General features: G+C 44.2%; 1 protein-coding gene across 2 annotated transcripts in view; it reads right to left on the bottom strand.

The window, feature by feature from the left end:
• The window catches only part of LOC138663341 (oocyte zinc finger protein XlCOF22-like), a 75,190-nt gene extending 54,562 nt beyond the window's left edge, over window positions 1-20,628 (bottom strand). The window contains exon 1 of one of the 2 annotated variants that reach the window (XM_069749517.1): window positions 20,569-20,628. In XM_069749517.1, coding sequence (XP_069605618.1) covers window positions 20,569-20,595 — 27 coding nt within the window. In that variant the 5' untranslated portion in view covers window positions 20,596-20,628. The remainder of the gene's footprint in view (window positions 1-20,568) is intronic. The other variant, XM_069749518.1, reaches the window with a different exon arrangement.
• Window positions 20,629-20,946: the final 318 nt, after the last annotated feature.

Raw genomic sequence — 20,946 nt, forward strand, 5'->3', positions numbered from 1 at the left:
GGACTCTGGAGAAGGTGGTCTCTGTACTGACCGCAAACCCTGAACCTAGCAGCGCAACTAGAAGTAGCCGTGGGGGCTACCTAACACTCCCTAGACCCCTCGGCACAGCCTAAGATCTAACTTCCCCTAAAGACAGAAACAGGAAACCTATCTTGCCTCAGAGAAAATCCCCAAAGGATAGATAGCCCCCCACAAATATTGTCTGTGAGAGGAGAGGGAAATAACATACGCAGATATGAAATCAGATTTTAGCATAGGAGGCCATACTAGCTAAAAAGAAAGAATAGAACAGAGTACTATGTGGTCAGTATAAAAACACTAGAAAATATCCACCACAGAAAATATGAATCACCACATCTGACTAAAGACATGGGGGGGTATATCTGCATCTCCAGAGACACAGCTTGGCTGCAAAAAATCCTTCACAGACAAAGCTGGACAAGACAAAAACATGAATATGCACAGAACTATAAGGTCCACAGCAGGTGGACAGCAAAAACAAAGCCAGGACTTATCTTTGTAGAAAAGCACAGCAAACTGGAGAGACCAGCAGGGAAGTGAATCCTCCAAAAACAATGGACAACTGGCAGGGACTAAAGAGTCCTGCAAAGCTATATACCCCAGTCAGTTTTGCAATTAGTAGATACACCTGTCCAATCCTGCAGTCCAGGCACAACTGCATTACCCTCTACAACCACCGGAGGGAGCCCAAAAGCTGAATTCACAACAGAGATTACATACAGGTATATACTATATACAGGAGGAGATGACATACAGGTATATACTATATACAGGAGGAGATGACATACAGGTATATACTACATGCAGGGGGAGATGACACATAGGTATATACTATATGTCATCGGGAGAGGTGACACAGGTATATACTATAGACAGGAGGAGATGACATACAGGTATATACTATATACAGGAGGAGATGACATAAAGGTACATACTATATACAGGGGGAGGTGACACAGGTACAGTGGGGCAAAAAAGTATTTAGTCAGTCAGCAATAGTGCAAGTTCCACCACTTAAAAAGATGAGAGACGTCTGTAATTTACATCATAGTTAGACCTCAACTATGGGAGACAAACTGAGAAAAAAAAATCCAGAAAATCACATTGTCTGTTTTTTTAACATTTTATTTGCATATTATGGTGGAAAATAAGTATTTGGTCAGAAACAAAATTTCATCTCAATACTTTGTAATATATCCTTTGTTGCCAATGACAGAGGTCAAACGTTTTCTGTAAGTCTTCACAAGGTTGCCACACACTGTTGTTGGTATGTTGGCCCATTCCTCCATGCAGATCTCCTCTAGAGCAGTGATGTTTTTGGCTTTTCGCTTGGCAACACGGACTTTCAACTCCCTCCAAAGGTTTTCTATAGGGTTGAGATCTGGAGACTGGCTAGGCCACTCCAGGACCTTGAAATGCTTCTTACGAAGCCACTCCTTCGTTGCCCTGGCGGCGTGCTTTGGATCATTGTCATGTTGAAAGACCCAGCCACGTTTCATCTTCAATGCCCTTGCTTATGGAAGGAGGTTTGCACTCAAAATCTCATGATACATGGCCCCATTCATTCTTTCATGTACCCGGATCAGTCGTCCTGGCCCCTTTGCAGAGAAACAGCCCCAAAGCATGATGTTTCCACCACCATGCTTTACAGTAGGTATGGTGTTTGATGGATGCAACTCAGTATTCTTTTTCCTCCAAACACGACAAGTTGTGTTTCTACCAAACAGTTCCAGTTTGGTTTCATCAGACCATAGGACATTCTCCCAAAACTCCTCTGGATCATCCAAATGCTCTCTAACAAACTTCAGACGGGCCCGGACAAGTACTGGCTTAAGCAGTGGGACACGTCTGGCACTGCAGGATCTGAGTCCATGGTGGCGTAGTGTGTTACTTATGGTAGGCCTTGTTACATTGGTCCCAGCTCTCTGCAGTTCATTCACTAGGTCCCCCCGCGTGGTTCTGGGATTTTTGCTCACCGTTCTTGTGATCATTCTGACCCCACGGGGTGGGATTTTGCGTGGAGCCCCAGATCGAGGGAGATTATCAGTGGTCTTGTATGTCTTCCATTTTCTAATTATTGCTCCCACTGTTGATTTCTTCACTCCAAGCTGGTTGGCTATTGCAGATTCAGTCTTCCCGGCCTGGTGCAGGGCTACAATTTTGTTTCTGGTGTCCTTTGACAGCTCTTTGGTCTTCACCATAGTGGAGTTTGGAGTCAGACTGTTTGAGGTTGTGCACAGGTGTCTTTTTATACTGATAACAAGTTTAAACAGGTGCCATTACAACAGGTAATGAGTGGAGGAAAGAGGAGACTCTTAAAGAAGAAGTTACAGGTCTGTGAGAGCCAGAAATCTTGATTGTTTGTTTCTGACTAAATACTTATTTTCCACCATAATATGCAAATAAATAGTTAAAAAAACAGACAATGTGATTTTCTGGATTTTTTTTTCTCAGTTTGTCTCCCATAGTTGAGGTCTACCTTTGATGTAAATGACAGACGCCTCTCATCTTTTTAAGTGGTGGAACTTGCACTATTGCTGACTGACTTAATACTTTTTTGCCCCACTGTATATACTATATACAGGAGGAGATGACATACAGATATATACTATATAGAGGGGAGATGACACACCGGTATATACTATATACAGGGAAGATGAAATACAGGTATATACTATATACAGGAGGAGATGACATACAGGTATATACTATATACAGGGGGAGGTGACACAGGCATATACCATATACAGCAGAAGATGACATACAGGTATATACTATATACAGGGGGAGGTGACACAGGTTCATACTATATACAGGGGGAGATGACACAGCTATATACAGGGGAGGTGACATACAGGTGTATACTATATAGAGGGGAGACAACATACAGGTATATACTATATACAGGGGAGATGACATACACGTATATACTAAATACAGGGGAGATGACAGGTATATATTATATACAGGGGGAGGTGACATACAGGTATATACTATATACAGGGGGAGGTGACACACAGTTATATATTATATACAGGGGAGGTGACACAGGTATATACTATATACAGGGGGAGGTGACACACAGGTATATCCTACATACAGGAGAAGATGACACACAGGTATATACTATATACAAAAAGGCCTCCAAGAAAACCTAAAAATCCTGTAGAAATTAAGCTCCACATGGGCACTACCGATCAATGCAAAGAAAAGCAACATTATGGTGTTCCAGAAGTGAAAGCCAAGACCGATCAGCACATTCCATTTGTGCTAAACAACTGCGCTCTTACAGAAACGGACAAATATACTTACCTGGGCCTGGAAATTCACCAGTCAGGGAGCTTCAAACAAGCCATAGAGACCCTGAAGGACAAGGCCTGCAAAACATTCTATGCCATCCGAAGGAAACTCTACCATCTGAAGCCACCAGTGAGGGTCTGGCTAAAAATCTTTGATGCCATAATCACCCCAATCCTCCTGTACGGTAGTGAAGGCTGGGGCCCTCACACATACCGAGACTGGTCAAAGTGGGATTCCAGTCCAACAGAAATATTCCACCTGGAATTCTGTAAACACCTAATCCAGGTCCATCAGAGCACCACCAACAGTGCTGTTGTGAATTCTGTGGCCAAGCTCCCTCCTGTGGTCGAGAGTGGTACTTCGGCTGGTTCTGTCTATGAGCTTCCTTTGGTGGAGGAGAGTGGTACTGTGGCTTCTGAGTTTCCTTCCTCAGGTGATAAGGTTAAGTCGTTAGGTGCTGCTCTATTTAACTCCACCTGGTGCTTTGATCCTGGCCTCCAGTCAATGTTCTAGTATTGGTCTTGCTTCCTCCTGGATCGTTCTTGTGGCCTGTCTATCCTGCATAAGCTAAGTTTTGCTTGTGTTATTTTTGTTTGCTATTTTTTCTGTCCAGCTTGCTATTTTGGTTTTTCTTGCTTGCTGGAAGCTCTGAGACGCTGAGGGAGCACCTCCGTACCGTTAGTCGGTGCGGAGGGTCTTTTTGCCCCTCTGCGTGGTTGTTTGTAGGTTTTTGTGTTGACCGCAAAGCTATCTTTCCTATCCTCGGTCTATTCAGTAAGTCGGGCCTCACTTTGCTAAATCTATTTCATCTCTGTGTTTGTATTTTCATCTTTACTCACAGTCATTATATGTGGGGGGCTGCCTTTTCCTTTGGGGAATTTCTCTGAGGCAAGGTAGGCTTATTTTTCTATCTTCAGGGCTAGTTAGTTTCTCAGGTTGTGCCGAGTTGCGTAGGGAGCGTTAGGCGCAATCCACGGCTGCCTCTAGTGTGGTGTGATAGGATTAGGGATTGCGGTCTGCAGAGTTTCCACGTCTCAGAGCTCGTCCTATGTTTTTGATAATTGTCAGGTCACTTTGTGTGCTCTGAACTTCAATGTCCATTGTGGTTCTGAATTACCTGTTCATAACACAGTGCCTGTCGGGCTGAGCTGGGTAGACTCCCACTGCATCTAGCAGTCCTGAGGAGGGCGCAGTCCTTCTAGGCTCACCTACAGAGTAGCAACCCAAGCTCCCATCACCATAAAGCCATGCTACATATAGGTGGTCCCCACAAACCAGGACCCCCGGAACAGCTCACCCGAACCCAACCTGACCGAACCGTCAACCAAAACAACCTGACAAAAGCCACAATCAGGAAGATGCAGAGGAGGGCCAAGAGGTATGTCAGTGTCTGGAGGAACGAAATCAGTAGCTCACAGAAATTGACCGTGTACCAGAGTCTACAGAGAGACTACAGAGAGACTACAGACTGGCTCCATATCTGGAGAAACTCTCGGACCCCAGATCCTGAGCCGGTATAGACTCAGTGCCCACAATCTGGCCATCGAGGTCAGCCGGCACAGACAGAGCTACAAGCCCAGGGAGGACAGACTGTGCCTACACTGTCACCTGGAGGCCCTGGAGGATGAGACCCACTTCCTGCTACACTGCACCAAATACTCAGCAGTAGGGGATACTCACTTCAGGAGACTCTCCGATCTCTTCCCGAAATTCAGCTCCATGAAGGAGGAAGAGAAACATATATCCTGCTGGCTGAAGAAGAGAGCGAAGTGGAGATAGCAGCACAGTATGTGAGTGCATGCCATAGACTGTGAGAAAGACAACCATGATATGCCATGGACTTCCTTACCCCCACCCTGTACCCCATCCATTGTTTCCACAGTCCCTACTCGCTGTTCCCTACTGAACACGTGCTTTGGCAAAACTAATGTTTATTTAGTCCTGCCAATAAAGCTTCTTTGAATTTGAATTTAAATTTACAGAGGGAGGTGACATACAGGTATATACTATATACAGGAGGGGATGACACACAGGTATATACTATATACAGGAGGAGATGACACAGGCTTATACTATATACAGGAGATGACACACAGGTATATACTATATACAGGAGATGACACACAGGAACATACTATATACAGGGGAATTGACACAGGTATATACTACATACAGGAGATGACATGCAGGTATATACTATATACAGGAGATGACATACAGGTATATACTATATACAGGAGGAGATGACACACATGTATACTATGTACAGGAGGACATGACACACAGGTATGTACTATATACAGGAGGAAATGACACAGGTATATACTATATACAGAGGATATGACATACAGGTATATACTATATACAGGAGGAGATGACATACAGATATATACTATATACAGGGGAGATGACACAGGTATATACTATATACAGGGGGAGGTGACATACAGGTATATACTATATACAGGAGGAGATGACATACAGGTATATACTACATGCAGGGGGAGATGACACGCAGGTATATACTACATACAGGAGGAGATGACATACAGGTATATACAGGAGGAGATGACATACAGGTACACATTATCTACAGGAGGAGATGACATACAGGTATATACTATATACAGGAGATGACACAGGTATATACTATATACAGGAGGAGATGACACAAGAATATACTATATACAGGGGAGATGACATACAGGTATATACTATATACAGGAGGAGATGACATATAGGTTTATACTACATACAGGAGGAGATGACATGCAGGTATATACTATATACAGGAGGAGATGACATACAGGTATATACTATATACGGGGGGAAATGACACAGGTATATACTATATACAGGGGGAGATGACATACAGGTATATACTATATACAGGGGGAGACGACATACAGGTATATATGTATACAGGGGGAGATGACATACAGGAATATACTATATACAGGGGAGATGACACACGTATATAATACATACAGGAGGAGATGACATGCAGGTATATACTATATACAGGAGGAAATGACTCACAGGTATATACCATATACAGGGGAGATGACACACAGGTATATACTATATACAGGGGGAGGTGACACACAGGTATATACTATATACAGGAGGAGATGACATACAGGTATATACTATTTACAGGGGAGATGACACACAGTTATCTATATATATAATTGTCTATGTTTTTTCTGTCTGTCTGTCTGTCTTTCTGTCTGTCTGTCTGTCCTGGAAATCCTGCGTCTCTGATTGGTCGAGGCCGCCAGGAATCGACCAATCAGCGACGGGCACAGTATTGACGTAGAAATCCTGTGCCTCTGATTGGTCGAGGCCACCAGGCCGCGACCAATCAGCGACGGGCACAGCGACGATGATGTCATAAAGGACGTAGACATCCCACGTCTGATTGGTCGAGGCTGTCAGGCATCGACCAATCAGCAACGGGCACAGTATCGACGTAGATGTCATAATGGTTGCCATGGCGACGAAGATGTCATAAAGGTTGCCTCGACCAATCAGCGACGGGCACAGTCTGCCGCGAATTCTGGAATGATCATTGTCCATATACTACGGGGACATGCATATTCTAGAATACCCGATGCGTTAGAATCGGGCCACAATCTAGTATACTATACACATGGGGAGATGACATACAGGTATATACTATATACAGGAGATGACATACAGGCATATACTATATACAGGGGAGATGACACACAGTTATATACTATATACAGGGGAAGATGACATACAGTTATGCATTATATACAGGAGGAGATGACACACAGGTTTATACTATATACAAGGGAGATGACAAACAGTTATATACTATATACAGGAGGAGATGACATATAGGTATACATTACTGTATATACAGGAGGAGATGACACAAAGGTATATACTATATTCAGGGGGAGATGAAATACAGGTATATACAGGAGATGACATACAGGTACACATTATATACAGGAGGAGATGACATACAGGTATATACTATATACAGGGGGAGATGACACACAGGTATATACTATATACAAGGGAGACAACATACAGGTATATACTATATGCAGAGGGAGATGACATACAGGTATATACACTATATACAGGAGGAGATGAGACACAGGTATATACTATATACAGGAGGAGATGACACACAGGTATATACTATATACAGGAGGAGATGACACACAGGTATATACTACACTGTGTTCCAAATTATTATGCAAATTGGATTTTAGTGTCAAATATTTAATTGTTTTGTTTTTCAAATAAACTTGTGGATGGTATTATGTCTCAGGGCTCAATAGATAACTGAAATCAATCTTAAACACATGTGATAATTAGTTTTTCAGGTGATTCTAATTAAAGGAAAACTACTTAAAAATGATGTTCCACATTATTAAGCAGGCCAAAGGTTTCAAGCAATATGAGAAATAAAAAAGATCTATCTGCTGCTGAAAGCGTTAAATAGTGCAATGCCTTGGACAAGGAATTTTTTCATACCTTGCCCAAGGCATTGCACAAGGTACTGCTTGTATTTCTTTGCATGAAGTCAGAATAGCCCCCCAGAGCTGCTGTTTTGATGTGAACTGCCTCCCACCCTCATAGATCCTGTGCTGGATGAGTCTCCAAAGGTTTTCTATAGGTTTGAGGTCAGGGGAAGATGGTGGCCACACCATGAGTTTATCTCCTTTTATGCCCGTAGCAGCCAGATACTTCACAAAAACTTTGTGCTCATCATACTGTGAAGAGATTTGTGACTGAAACAGAGCACAGACAGAGTTCATGCAGATAAATGCATAATGAGGAAGGTTTCTGCCAAATTCATTGGATTAAGAGAGCAGCTGCCAAAATACCATTACAAAGCAGCAAACAGTTATTTGAAGCTGCTGGTGCCTCTGGAGTCCTTCGAACCTCAAGGTGTATGATCCTTCAAAGGCTTGCTGTGGTGCATAAACCTACTATTCGGCCACCCTAAACAGTATTCATGAGCAGAAACGGTTGCAGTGGGCCCAGGCATACATGAAGACTAATTTTCAAACAGTCTTGTTTACTGATGAGTGTCGAGTAACCCTGGATGGTCCAGATGGAAGGAGTAGTGGATGGTTGGTTGGATGGCCACCATGTCGCAACAAGGATGCGATGTCAGCAAGGAGGTGGAGAAATCATGTTTTGGGCCGGAATCATGGGGAAACAGCTGGTGGGGCCCTTTAAGGTTCCTGAAGATGGAAAATGACCTCTGTAAAGTAAATAGCGTTTCTGATTGACAACTTTCTTCCATGGTCTAAAAGTAGAAAAGTGCCGTCAGGAGCAAAATCACCTTCATGCATGACAATGCACCATCTCATGCTGCAAATAATACCTCTGAGTCATTGGCTGCTATGGGCATAAAAGGAGATAAACTCATGGTGTGGCCACCATCTTCCCCTGACCTCAAACCTATAGAAAACCTTTGGAGTCTCATCCAGCACAAGATCTATGGGGGTGGGAGGCAGTTCACATCAAAATAGCAGCTCTGGGAGGCTATTCTGACTTCATGCAAAGAAATACAAGCAGAAACTCTCTAAAAACTCACAAGTTCAATTGATGCAAGAATAGTGACGGTGATATCAAAGAAGGGGTCTTATGTTAACATGTAACTTGGCCTGTTAGGAGGTTTTGGAGTTAAATAGCTTTTTTGTTCAGTGAATGTGACCTCCTAGTGCTGCAAATTCCACAAATGAGTATTTTCAGTTCTTTAAAACATATCAAATGTTTAGAAATTCTACTGTGCCTAATAATTTGGAACAGTGCATTTTGAGTTTTTATTCATTTTGGAGATTATACTGTTATCATTGGGAGGTTTCTTCAATAAAATTTGATGTATACTCTAACGGGTGATGACTTTTATTAGACTGACTGTCATTTGCACCGACCATATAGGAAAATCCGAGAAAAATGTCATCTGCATAAAAATTTGGAACATAGTGTATATACAGGAGGAGATGACACACAGGTATATACTATATACAGGCGGAGATGACATACAGGTGTATACTATATACAGGAGGAGATGACACACAGGTATATACTATATACAGGGGAGATGACACACATGTATATACTATATACAGGGGAGATGACACACAGTTACACACTATATACATGGGGAGATGACACACAGGTATATACTATATACAGGAGGAGAGGACATACAGATATATACTATATACAGGAGGAGATAACACACAGGTATATACTATATACAGGGGAGATGACACACAGGTATATACTATATACAGGAGGAGATAACACACAGGTATATACTATAAACAGGGGAGATGACACATAATATGCTATATACATGGGGAGATGACACACAGGTATATACTATATACAGGAGGAGATGACATATAGGTACAGTACAGACCAAAAGTTTGGACACACCTCATTTAAGGATTTTTCTGTATTTTCATGACTATGAAAATTGTACATTCACACTGAAGGCATCAAAACTATGAATTAACACATGTGGAATTATATACTAACACAAAAGTGTGAAACAACTGAAAATATGTTTTATATTCTAGGTTCTTCAAAGTCAGTCCGAAAAATTGGGAAAAATTTGAAAGTGCAGTGGCAAAAACCATCAAGCACTACAAAGAAACTGGCTCACATGAGGACCGCCCCAGGAAAGGAAGACCAAGAGTCAACTCTGCTTCTGAGCATAACTTTATCCAAGTCACCAGCCTCAGAAATCGAAGGTTAACAGCAGCTCAGATTAGAGAACAGGTTAATGCCACAGTTCTAGCAGCAGACACATCTCTACAACAACTGTTAAGAGGAGACTTTGTGCAGCAGGCCTTCATGGTAAAATAGCTGCTAGGAAACCACTGCTAATGACAGGCAACAAGCAGAAGAGACTTGTTTGTGCTAAAGAACACAAGGAACGGACATTAGACCAGTGGAAATCTGTGCTTTGGTCTGATGGGTCCAAATTTGAGATCTTTGGTTCCAACCACAGTGTCTTTGTGTGACACAGAAAAGGTGAACGGATGGACTCTACATGCCTGGTTCCCACCGTGAAGCATGGAGGAGGAGGTGTGATGGTGTGGGGGTGCTTTGCTGGTGACACTGTTGGAGATTTATTCAAAATTGAAGGCATACTGAACCAGCATGACTACCACAGCATCTTGCAGCGGCATGCTATTCCATCCGGTTTGCGTTTAGTTGGACTATCATTTATTTTTCAACAGGACAATGACCCCAAACACACCTCCAGGCTGTGTAAGGGCTATTTGACCAAGAAGGAGAGTGATGGGGTGCTGCGCCAGATGACCTGGCCTCCACAGTCACCAGACCTGAGCCCAATCAAGATGGTTTGGGGTGAGCTGGACCGCAGAGTGAAGGCAAAAGGGCCAACAAGTGCTAAGCATCTCTGGGAACTCCTTCAAGATTGTTGGAAGACCATTCCCGGTGACTACCTCTTGAAGCTCATCAAGAGAATTCCAAGAGTGTGCAATGCAGTCATTAAAGCAAAAGGTGGCTACTTCGAAGAACCTAGAATATAAGGCATGATTTCAGTTGTTTCATACTTTTTTGTTAAGTATATAATTCCACATGTGTTAATTCATAGTTTTGATGCCTTCAGTGTGAATGTCCAATTTTCACAGTCATGAAAATACAGAAAAATCTTTAAATGAGAAGGTGTGTCCAAACTTTTGGTCTGTACTGTATATACTATATACAGGAGGATACGACAACGCCCCTGGAAGAATCTGTCGTGAAACGCGCGTCGAGGCTCAGCTGCTTACACAGGTCATGTATCATTCGGCACCTCTAGCCTTTCCATTGCTTGCACTTTGCATATAGATTATGCCTTCTCTTGCTTATTAGCATATTAAGCACTTAGCACTTTAGTGTACCGTGGCTTGAATACTGGTCATTTATGCATTAAGCACTTTGCACTTTAGCAGACTTACTTGTATGAGGTACAACTTGTTGCATTTGAGTATGCATAACCTATTGTGAACTGTGCATATACTCTACGGATTATTGATGCACTAAGCACTCTGCACTTTTGCAGACCTAAATATATGAGGTATAACTTGTTATGCTTGACTATAGCAAATTTATTGACCTCTAGGGAAGTAGTGTAATTTATGGCAAAATGCGGACACATGAATCTGAACTGAATCTACCCACCTATATACAAGTGATTTGCAATTGAACTTGCCCATATTGTTTATTTATAAGCATTTGACTTCTCTATACATTTATTTACTATGGCAGTTCATTATATAACTTAGAAACACTATATGCACCTTACTTTGTTCTACATCCGTATTGAATAGACTGTGTGGTAGACTCATTTATTATACAGTGGGCTAGCTTAGGGTATTTTACATTGGTTTGGAATTGTAATGCATTGTATTAAGATAGGTGCTGATATACTTTGTGATACATGCAAGTGTTTGCAGTTTCTTTGTTTCTGTTTTCCCCTCTATGTGTATTTTAAATGTTGTGTCTAATAGTATTGAAATAAAATGTATTATTGTTTCTATATATTTTGGCGTTTGACTTCCTTGCAAATTAAGGGATGTAGTATATACAGGAGGAGATGACACACAGTTATATGCTATATACAGGGGAGATGACACACAGTTATATACTATATACATGGGGAGATGACACACAGGAATATACTATATACAAGAGGAGATGACACACAGGTATATACTATATACAGGAGAAGATGACACACAGGTATAAACTAATTACAGGAGGAAATGACATACAGGTATATACTATATACAGGAAGAGACGACATACAGGTATATACTATATACAGGAGGCGATAACACACAGGTATATACTATATACAGGGGAGATGACACACAAGTATATACTATATACAGGAGGAGATGACATACAGGTATATACTATATACAGGGGAGACGATATACAGGTATACACTATACACAGGAGGAGATGACACACTAGCACAGGCCACGTAGTATTTGTCTGCTATATACAGCAGGAGATGACACACAGGTATATACTATATACAGGGGCAGATGACATACAGGTATACAGGAGGAGATGACATACAGGTATATACCATATACAGGAGGATATGACTTACAGGTATATACTATATATACAGGAGGAGATGACATACAGGTATATAATATATACAGGAGGAGATGACATACAAGTACATACTATATACAGGAGGAGATGACATACAGGTATATACTATATACAGGAGGAGATGACATACAAGTACATACTATATACAGGAGGAGATGACATACAGGTATATACTATATACAGGAGGAGATGACATACAGGTATATACTATATACAGGGGAAATGACATACAGGCATATACTATATACAGGAGGAGATGACACACAGGTATATACTATATACAGGAGGAGATGACATACAAGAACATATTATATACAGGAGGAGATGACACAGGTATATACTATATACAGGAGGAGATGACATACAGGTATATACTATATATATATATATACTAGTATATGTATATACTATATACCTTTTTAACATATTTATTAATGACCTCGTAGGGGGCATTCAAAGTAGAATTTCAATATTTGCAGATGACACTAAACTCTGCAGGGTAATCAATACAGGGGAGGACAAGTTTATATTACAGGATGATTTATGTAAACTAGAAGCTTGGGCTGATAAATGGCAAATGAGCTTTTATGGGGATAAATGTAAGGTCATGCACTTGGGTAGAAGTAATAAGATATATAACTAATAAATATCTCGCTGAGGATTTGTTTATACCAAGGAAGGTGACGGGCACAAGGGGGCATTCTTTGCGTCTGGAGGAGAAAAGGTTTTTCCACCAACATAGAAGAGGATTTTTTACTGTTAGGGCAGTGAGAATCTGGAATTGCTTGCCTGAGGAGGTGGTGATGGCGAACTCAGTCGAGGGGTTCAAGAGAGGCCTGGATGTCTTCCTGGAGCAGAACAATATTGTATCATACAATTATTAGGTTCTGTAGAAGGACGTAAATCTGGGGATTTATTATGATGGAATATAGGCTGAAATGGATGGACAAATGTCTTTTTTCGGCCTTACTAACTATGTTACTATGTTACTAACTATGTGCTTAATTCTAAAACTCTGGGCAAAACCGTCAATGATATAGACCTGGGTGTATGGGTGGATGACAAACTCATATTCAGTGGCCAGTGTCAGGCAGCTGCTACTAAGGCAAATAAAATAATGGGATGCATTAAAAGAGGCATAGATGCTCATGAGGAGAACATAATTTTACCTCCATACAAGTCACTAGTTCGACCACACTTAGAATACTGTGTACAGTTCTGGTCTCCGGTGTATAAGAAAGACATAGCTGAACTAGAGCGGGTGCAGAGAAGAGCGACCAAGGTTATTAGAGGACTGGGAGGTCTGCAATACCAAGATAGGTTATTACACTTGGGGCTAATTAGTTTGGAAAAACGAAGACTAAGGGGTGATTTTATTTTAATGTATAAATATATCAGGGGACAGTACAAAGACCATTCTGATGATCTTTTTAATCATAGACCTGAGACAGGGACAAGGGGGCATCCTCTACGTCTGGAGGAAAGGTTTAAGCATAATAACAGACGAGGGTTCTTTACTGTAAAGGTACCGTCACACTAAGCGACGCTGCAGCGATACCGACAACGATGTCGATCGCTGCAGCGTCGCTGTTTGGTCGCTGGAGAGCTGTCACACAGACAGCTCTCCAGCGACCAACGATCCCGAAGTCCCCTGGTAACCAGGGTAAACATCGGGTTACTAAGCGCAGGGCCGCGCTTAGTAACCCGATGTTTTCCCTGGTTACCAGCGTAAACGTAAAAAAAACAAACACTACATACTTACCTTCCGTGTCTGTCCTCCGGCGCTCTGCTTTCCTCTGCACTGTCAGCGCTGGTCAGCCGGAAAGCAGAGCGGTGACGTCACCGCTATACTTTACGGCTGGCCGGCGCTCACAGCCAGTGCAGAGAAGCACAGCGCCGGAGGACAGACACGGAAGGTAAGTATGTAGTGTTTGTTTTTTTTACGTTTACGCTGGTAACCAGGGTAAACATCGGGTTACTAAGCGCGGCCCTGCGCTTAGTAACCCGATGTTTACCCTGGTTACCAGTGAAGACATCGCTGGATCGGTGTCACACACGCCGATCCAGCGATGTCAGCGGGAGGTCCAGCGACGAAATAAAGTTCTGGACTTTCCTCAGCGACCAACGATCTCCCAGCAGGGGCCTGATCGTTGGTCGCTGTCACACATAACGATTTCCTTAACTATATCGTTGCAACATCACAAAAAGCAACGATATCGTTAACGATATCGTTATGTGTGACGGTACCTTAAGAGCAGTGAGACTATGGAACTCTCTGACGTATGATGTTGTAATGAGTGATTCGTTACTTAAATTTAAGAAAGGACTGGATACCTTTCTGGAAAAGTATAATGTTACAGGGTATATATACTAGATTCCTTGATAGGGCGTTGATCCAGGGAACTAGTCTGATTGCCGTATGTGGAGTCGGGAAGGAATTTTTTTCCCCAATGTGGAGTTTACTCTTTGCCACATGGTTTTTTTTTGCCTTCCTCTGGATCAACATGTTAGGGCATGTTAGGTTAGGCTATGGGTTGAACTAGATGGACTTAAAGTCTTCCTTCAACCTATGTAACTATATACAGGAGGAGATGACATACAGGTATATACTATATACAGGAGGAGATGACATACAGGTATATACTATATACAGGGGCAGATGACACACAGGAATATACTATATACAGGGGCAGATGACATACAGCGCCAATGTATGTGCAATATAATTATTATAATTTGTTGTAACTAACCGCAGTTCGTTACTACGCCCGGGCAACGCCGTGCTCTTCAGCTAGTGGTAAATAAAGGTCATCATGACCTGGGTAACAGGGAGGGCTACATGAGTTACATTGAGTTGCATTACTGTAAATGGTATAAAATACTGCTTCTTGTGTGAATAAACTAGAAAAAGTGACTTGCTCACAACCAGTGTGCATGCTTTTCTCCGAGCACTCGTTATCTGAGGGCCTAATCTCTTAATTCAGCCTCACTGGTGATCCGACATATCTGACTTTGGGTCAGAACAAAAACAGCTACAACACAAGGAAATTGTTCTAAGTGTGCTCATGTAGCTCAGAATGAAACTCCCACACAGTATGACCGCCCTCACAGACCCCACACAGCATGACGGCCCCCACAGCCCCTCACACAGTATTATGGCCACCACAACCTGCTACACAAAATAAGGATCCCCACTCAATATGGAGGCATTTATAGTCCACCACAGCCCCACATATTCAGGATAATGGCCCATACCAACCATATACTTAGTATGAGAGCCCAAACAGCTCTTCTCTTAACATGCTGCCCCCACAATTCCTGATGCTTGAAAAAACACACACACACACACTACTCAACCCTGTTCCCGAGGTGCGCTGCTCCAGTCTGTGCGGTGTGAGTACTGAGGCTCCATACTACAGGTGTGATGTAGTGACGTCATTGTCCCTGCAGTGCTCGGAGTCTCAGACTCACAGGCGAAGGCTGAATGGTGGATAAGGAGTTTTGACTCCAAGATTCACTATTCTATTTATTGGTATCACAATCATGGGAGTGTGGATATCCCTTAAATTGTGATGATGTGAAGAAGAGGATGACCAATATCAAATCCCACTGAGCCCTCTCAATTCATAGGCATAATAGCATACCTCCCAACTTTTGAAGCTGGGAAAGAGGGACAAAGGTTGTGGCGCGCAACGCGGCAAATTTTAGGCCACGCCTCTGACCACACCCATTCACTAGTCACACCCATATCCACATCCCAACCACACCCATTTAGCACTGCTGATCACACTGTTCATAAAGAATAATTATAAACAAAAAAATATGGCCACACAGTGCTCCATACTGTATAATGACTGCACATGATGCTCCATACTGTATAATGACTGCACATGATGCTCCATACTGTATAATGACTGCACATGATGCTCCATACTGTATAATGACCGCACATGATGCTCCATACTGTATAATAACCGCACATGATACTCCATACTATATAATGGCCGCACATGATGCTCCATACTGTATAATGGCCGCACATGATGCTCCATACTGTATAATTGCCGCACATGATGCTCCATACTGTATAATTGCCGCACATGATGCTCCATACTGTAATGGCCGCACATGATGCTCCATACTGTATAATGGCCACACATGATGCTCCATACTGTATAATGGCCGCACATGATGCTCCATACTGTATAATGGCCGCACATGATGCTCCATACTGTATAATGACCGCACATGATGCTCCATACTGTATAATGGCCGCACATGATGCTCCATACTGTATAATGACCGCACATGATGCTCCATACTGTATAATGACCGCACATGATGCTCAATACTGTATAATGACCGCACATGATGCTCCATACTGTATAATGACCGCACATGATGCTCAATACTGTATAATGACCGCACATGATGCTCCATACTGTATAATGGCCGCACATGATGCTCCATACTGTATAATGGCCGCACATGATGCTCCATACTGTATAATGACCGCACATGATGCTCCATACTGTATAATGACCGCACATGATGCTCCATACTGTATAATGACCACACATGATGCTCCATACTGTATAATGACCGCACATGATGCTCCATACTGTATAATGACCGCACATGATGCTCCATACTGTATAATGACCGCACATGATGCTCCATACTGTATAATGACCGCACATGATGCTCCATACTGTATAATGGCCGCACATGATGCTCCATACGGTATAATGGCCGCACATGATGCTCCATACTGTATATTGGCTGCACATGATGCTCCATACTGTATAATGGCCGCACATGATGCTCCATACTGTATAATGACTGCACATGATGCTCCATACTGTATTTTGGCTGCACATGATGCTCCATACTGTATAATGACCGCACATGATGCTCCATACTGTATAATGACCACACATGATGCTCCATACTGTATAATGGCCACACATGATGCTCCATACTGTATAATGGCCACACATGATGCTCCATACTGTACAATGACCGCACATGATGCTCCATACTGTATAATGGCCACACATGATGCTCCATACTGTATAATGGCCACACATGATGCTCCATACTGTATAATGGCCACACATGATGCTCCATACTGTATATTGGCTGCACATGATACTTCGTACCGTATAATGGCCACACATAGCTACTCCTACACACGCAGCTGCGCTCTGTACACTTTGCACACACGGCTCCGCTCCGTACACCTCGTACACATTCAGCTCCGCTCGATACACCTCGTACACATTCAGCTCCGCTCCATACACCTCATACACACACGGCTCTGCTCCATACATCTCGTACACACAGCACTACTCCGTACACCTCGTACACACACGGCTCCGCTCTATACACATTGCACACGCTGCTCCGCTCTGTAAACCTTGTACACGCATGACTCTGCTCCGCACACCTCGTACACACGTGGCTCTGCTCCGTACACACGTGGCTCCGCTCCGCACACCTCGTACACACGTGGCTCTGCTCCATACACCTCGTACACACGCGGCTGTGCTCCGCACACCTCTTACACACACGACTCCGCTCCATACACCTTTCACACGCTGCTCCGCACCGTACACCTCGTACACACGCGGCTGTGCTCCGTACACCTCGTACACACGGCTCCGTTCCGTACACCTTTCACATGCTGCTCCACTCTGTACACCTCGTACACACACGGCTGCGCTCTGTACACCTCATGCACACGGCTCCGCTCCATACACATTTCACACGCTGCTCCACTCCGTACACCTCGTACACACGCGGCTGCGCTCCGTACACCTCTTACACATGACTCCGCTCCATACACCTTTCACACGCTGCTCCGCTCCGTACACCTCGTACACACGCGGCTGTGCTCCGTACACCTCGTACACACGGCTCCGTTCCGTACACTTTTCACATGCTGCTCTGCTCCGTACACCTCATACACACGCGGCTGTGCTCCGTACACCTCGTACACACGCGGCTGTGCTCCGTACACCTCGTACACACGCGGCTGTGCTCCGTACACCTCGTACACACGCGGCTGTGCTCCGTACACCTCGTACAAACGCGGCTGTGCGCCGTACACCTCGTACACACGCGGCTGTGCTCCGTACACCTCGTACACATGCGGCTGTGCTCCGTACACCTCGTACACACGCGGCTGTGCTCCGTACACCTCGTACACACGCGGCTGTGCTCCCTGTGCTCTGTACACCTCGTACACACGGCTCCATACAACTCTTACACACACGACTCCGCTCCATACACCTTTCACATGCTGCTCCACTCCGTACACCTCGTCCACACGCGGCTGTGCTCCGTACACCTCGTACACACAGCTCCGCACACTTTTCACATGCTGCTCCACTCTGTACACCTTGTACACACGCGGCTATGCTCCGTACACCTTGTAAACACGCGGCTGTGCTCCGTACACCTCGTACACACGCGGCTGTGCTCCATACACCTCTTACACACGACTCCGCTCAGTACACCTCTTACATGCTGCTCCACTCCGTACACCTCGTACACACGCGGCTGTGCTCCGTACACCTCTTACACACGACTCCGCTCCATACACCTTTCACATGCTGCTCCACTCTGTACACCTCGTACACACACGGCTGCGCTCCGTACATCTCATGCACACGGCTCCGCTCCATACACCTTTCACACGCTGCTCCACTCCGTACACCTCGTACACACGCGGCTGCGCTCCGTACACCTCTTACACATGACTCCGCTCCATACACCTTTCACATGCTGCTCCGATCCATACACCTCGTACAAACACAGCTCTGCTACATCCACACTGTAACACCTCCTGACCTCACACATACACTTACCCTCCTCCGGCGCCATGGCAACCAGCAGTCCTGTACACGGTGGTCCTCCCGATTATGTGACCCCTGACTCCTCCCATCCTGTGACCTCATATGTGGTGTGCTGCTGTGCGGGCCGGGTGCAGGGACTCAGGGAGCTCTCAGCTGACCGGGTCATATACACACCTCCCAACCAGTGCGGGACAATTAATGTCCCGCCCGGGATCGTGGGGCTGACTGTCAAAATCAGGACAGTCCCGCTGGATCCGGGACGGTTGGGAGGTATGATAATAGTGACTGAGTGGGCTACCATTATGGATGCTACGCCCCTGCCCATCCAACTATCGCATGGTAAATCTCTCATAGGTCCTGAGTCCATTAGTATCTGCATCAAGAATGAGGCTGAATATTTATTAATTAGTTGTCGGTGGTCAGTGAGTTGGATGGAAACATTATACTGTGTGGTGGCATGGTTGTAGTGTGGAAATATCTTTTATGTGAGAGATGCCAGTACTGTGCAAACATTATACTGTGTGAGGGGCATCACGTGCAGCATTTGTACAAAAAGACTGCCATCTGCCGTCCAGACGGGATCATGTGACATCAATGGGAAGAGGGAGGTTTCAGGAAGGAAGAATCTAAAGCAGTGGTTCCCAACTCCAGGCCTCGAGGGCCGCCAACAGTGCAGGTTTTCAGGATTTCCTTAGTATTGCACAGGGGTTGGAATCTTCACCTGTGCAGATGATCACATTACCACCGATGCAATACTAAAGTACTAAAGAAATCCTGAAAACCTGCACTGTTGGCGGCCCTCGAGGCCTGGAGTTGGGGACCCCTGATCTAGATGGTACACCAGGTCAGGTGACCTTGTCGTAGTTTCCTGATATTATAAAGGCCATAGCCCCAAAGGCAGAACAGATTTGGCGCCAATGCAGGAATGGGGTGGGGGGGGAAGAATGTGTGGTACCAGGCCGTGGTATAGGGCCCGAGGCAGCTGGTTGTGGGAGAAGAACCCTGCTTACAGGGGCATAATGGGGGTATTACACTGTGTGGGGCCAAGAAAGGGGCCCTGTACTAGGAGAACAATCCCTTCCCTCACTTCCTGTCTTCCATAGTTGGGTCGTATGTATCTATTACTGGAAATAGTACAAAAACATAATGATTCGTATAAAGTGCCAACAAAAACACCAAGAGTCTCAGTGCTGAAGGGGTTAATGTCCCCCGCGCCCAGTTATGGGGAGTCTCCACTTACCTCCACCTGCAGAGCCGCACTCCACATATATGGCTGCTCTGTGTGCACAGGACCTGTGATGAGGTCACAGGAGGGGAGGAGTCAGGGGTCACATGATCAGGGTCCTCAGGGAATGATATCTGCAGTGAAGATGCTACATGGAAACTTCTCCTCAGTGACATTCCCGCCATTATTCGCCCCTCACTACTGGCACAATTACCTCACGCCGCCTTTTCTACACAGTGTTATGTGTGGAATGTAACGTGTGATTTCTCTGGAGACAAATAGACCCCACACGTGAGGGAATTATCACCAGTTACCGGACATCTATTATATGGCATATGATTGTCCTATTGACTTCAAACCAGGAGCTGAAATTGGGAAATCTCGTTTATTTAC

The sequence above is a fragment of the Ranitomeya imitator genome, chromosome 2, assembly GCF_032444005.1.
Source record: "Ranitomeya imitator isolate aRanImi1 chromosome 2, aRanImi1.pri, whole genome shotgun sequence".
Taxonomy (NCBI): Eukaryota; Metazoa; Chordata; class Amphibia; order Anura; family Dendrobatidae; genus Ranitomeya; species Ranitomeya imitator.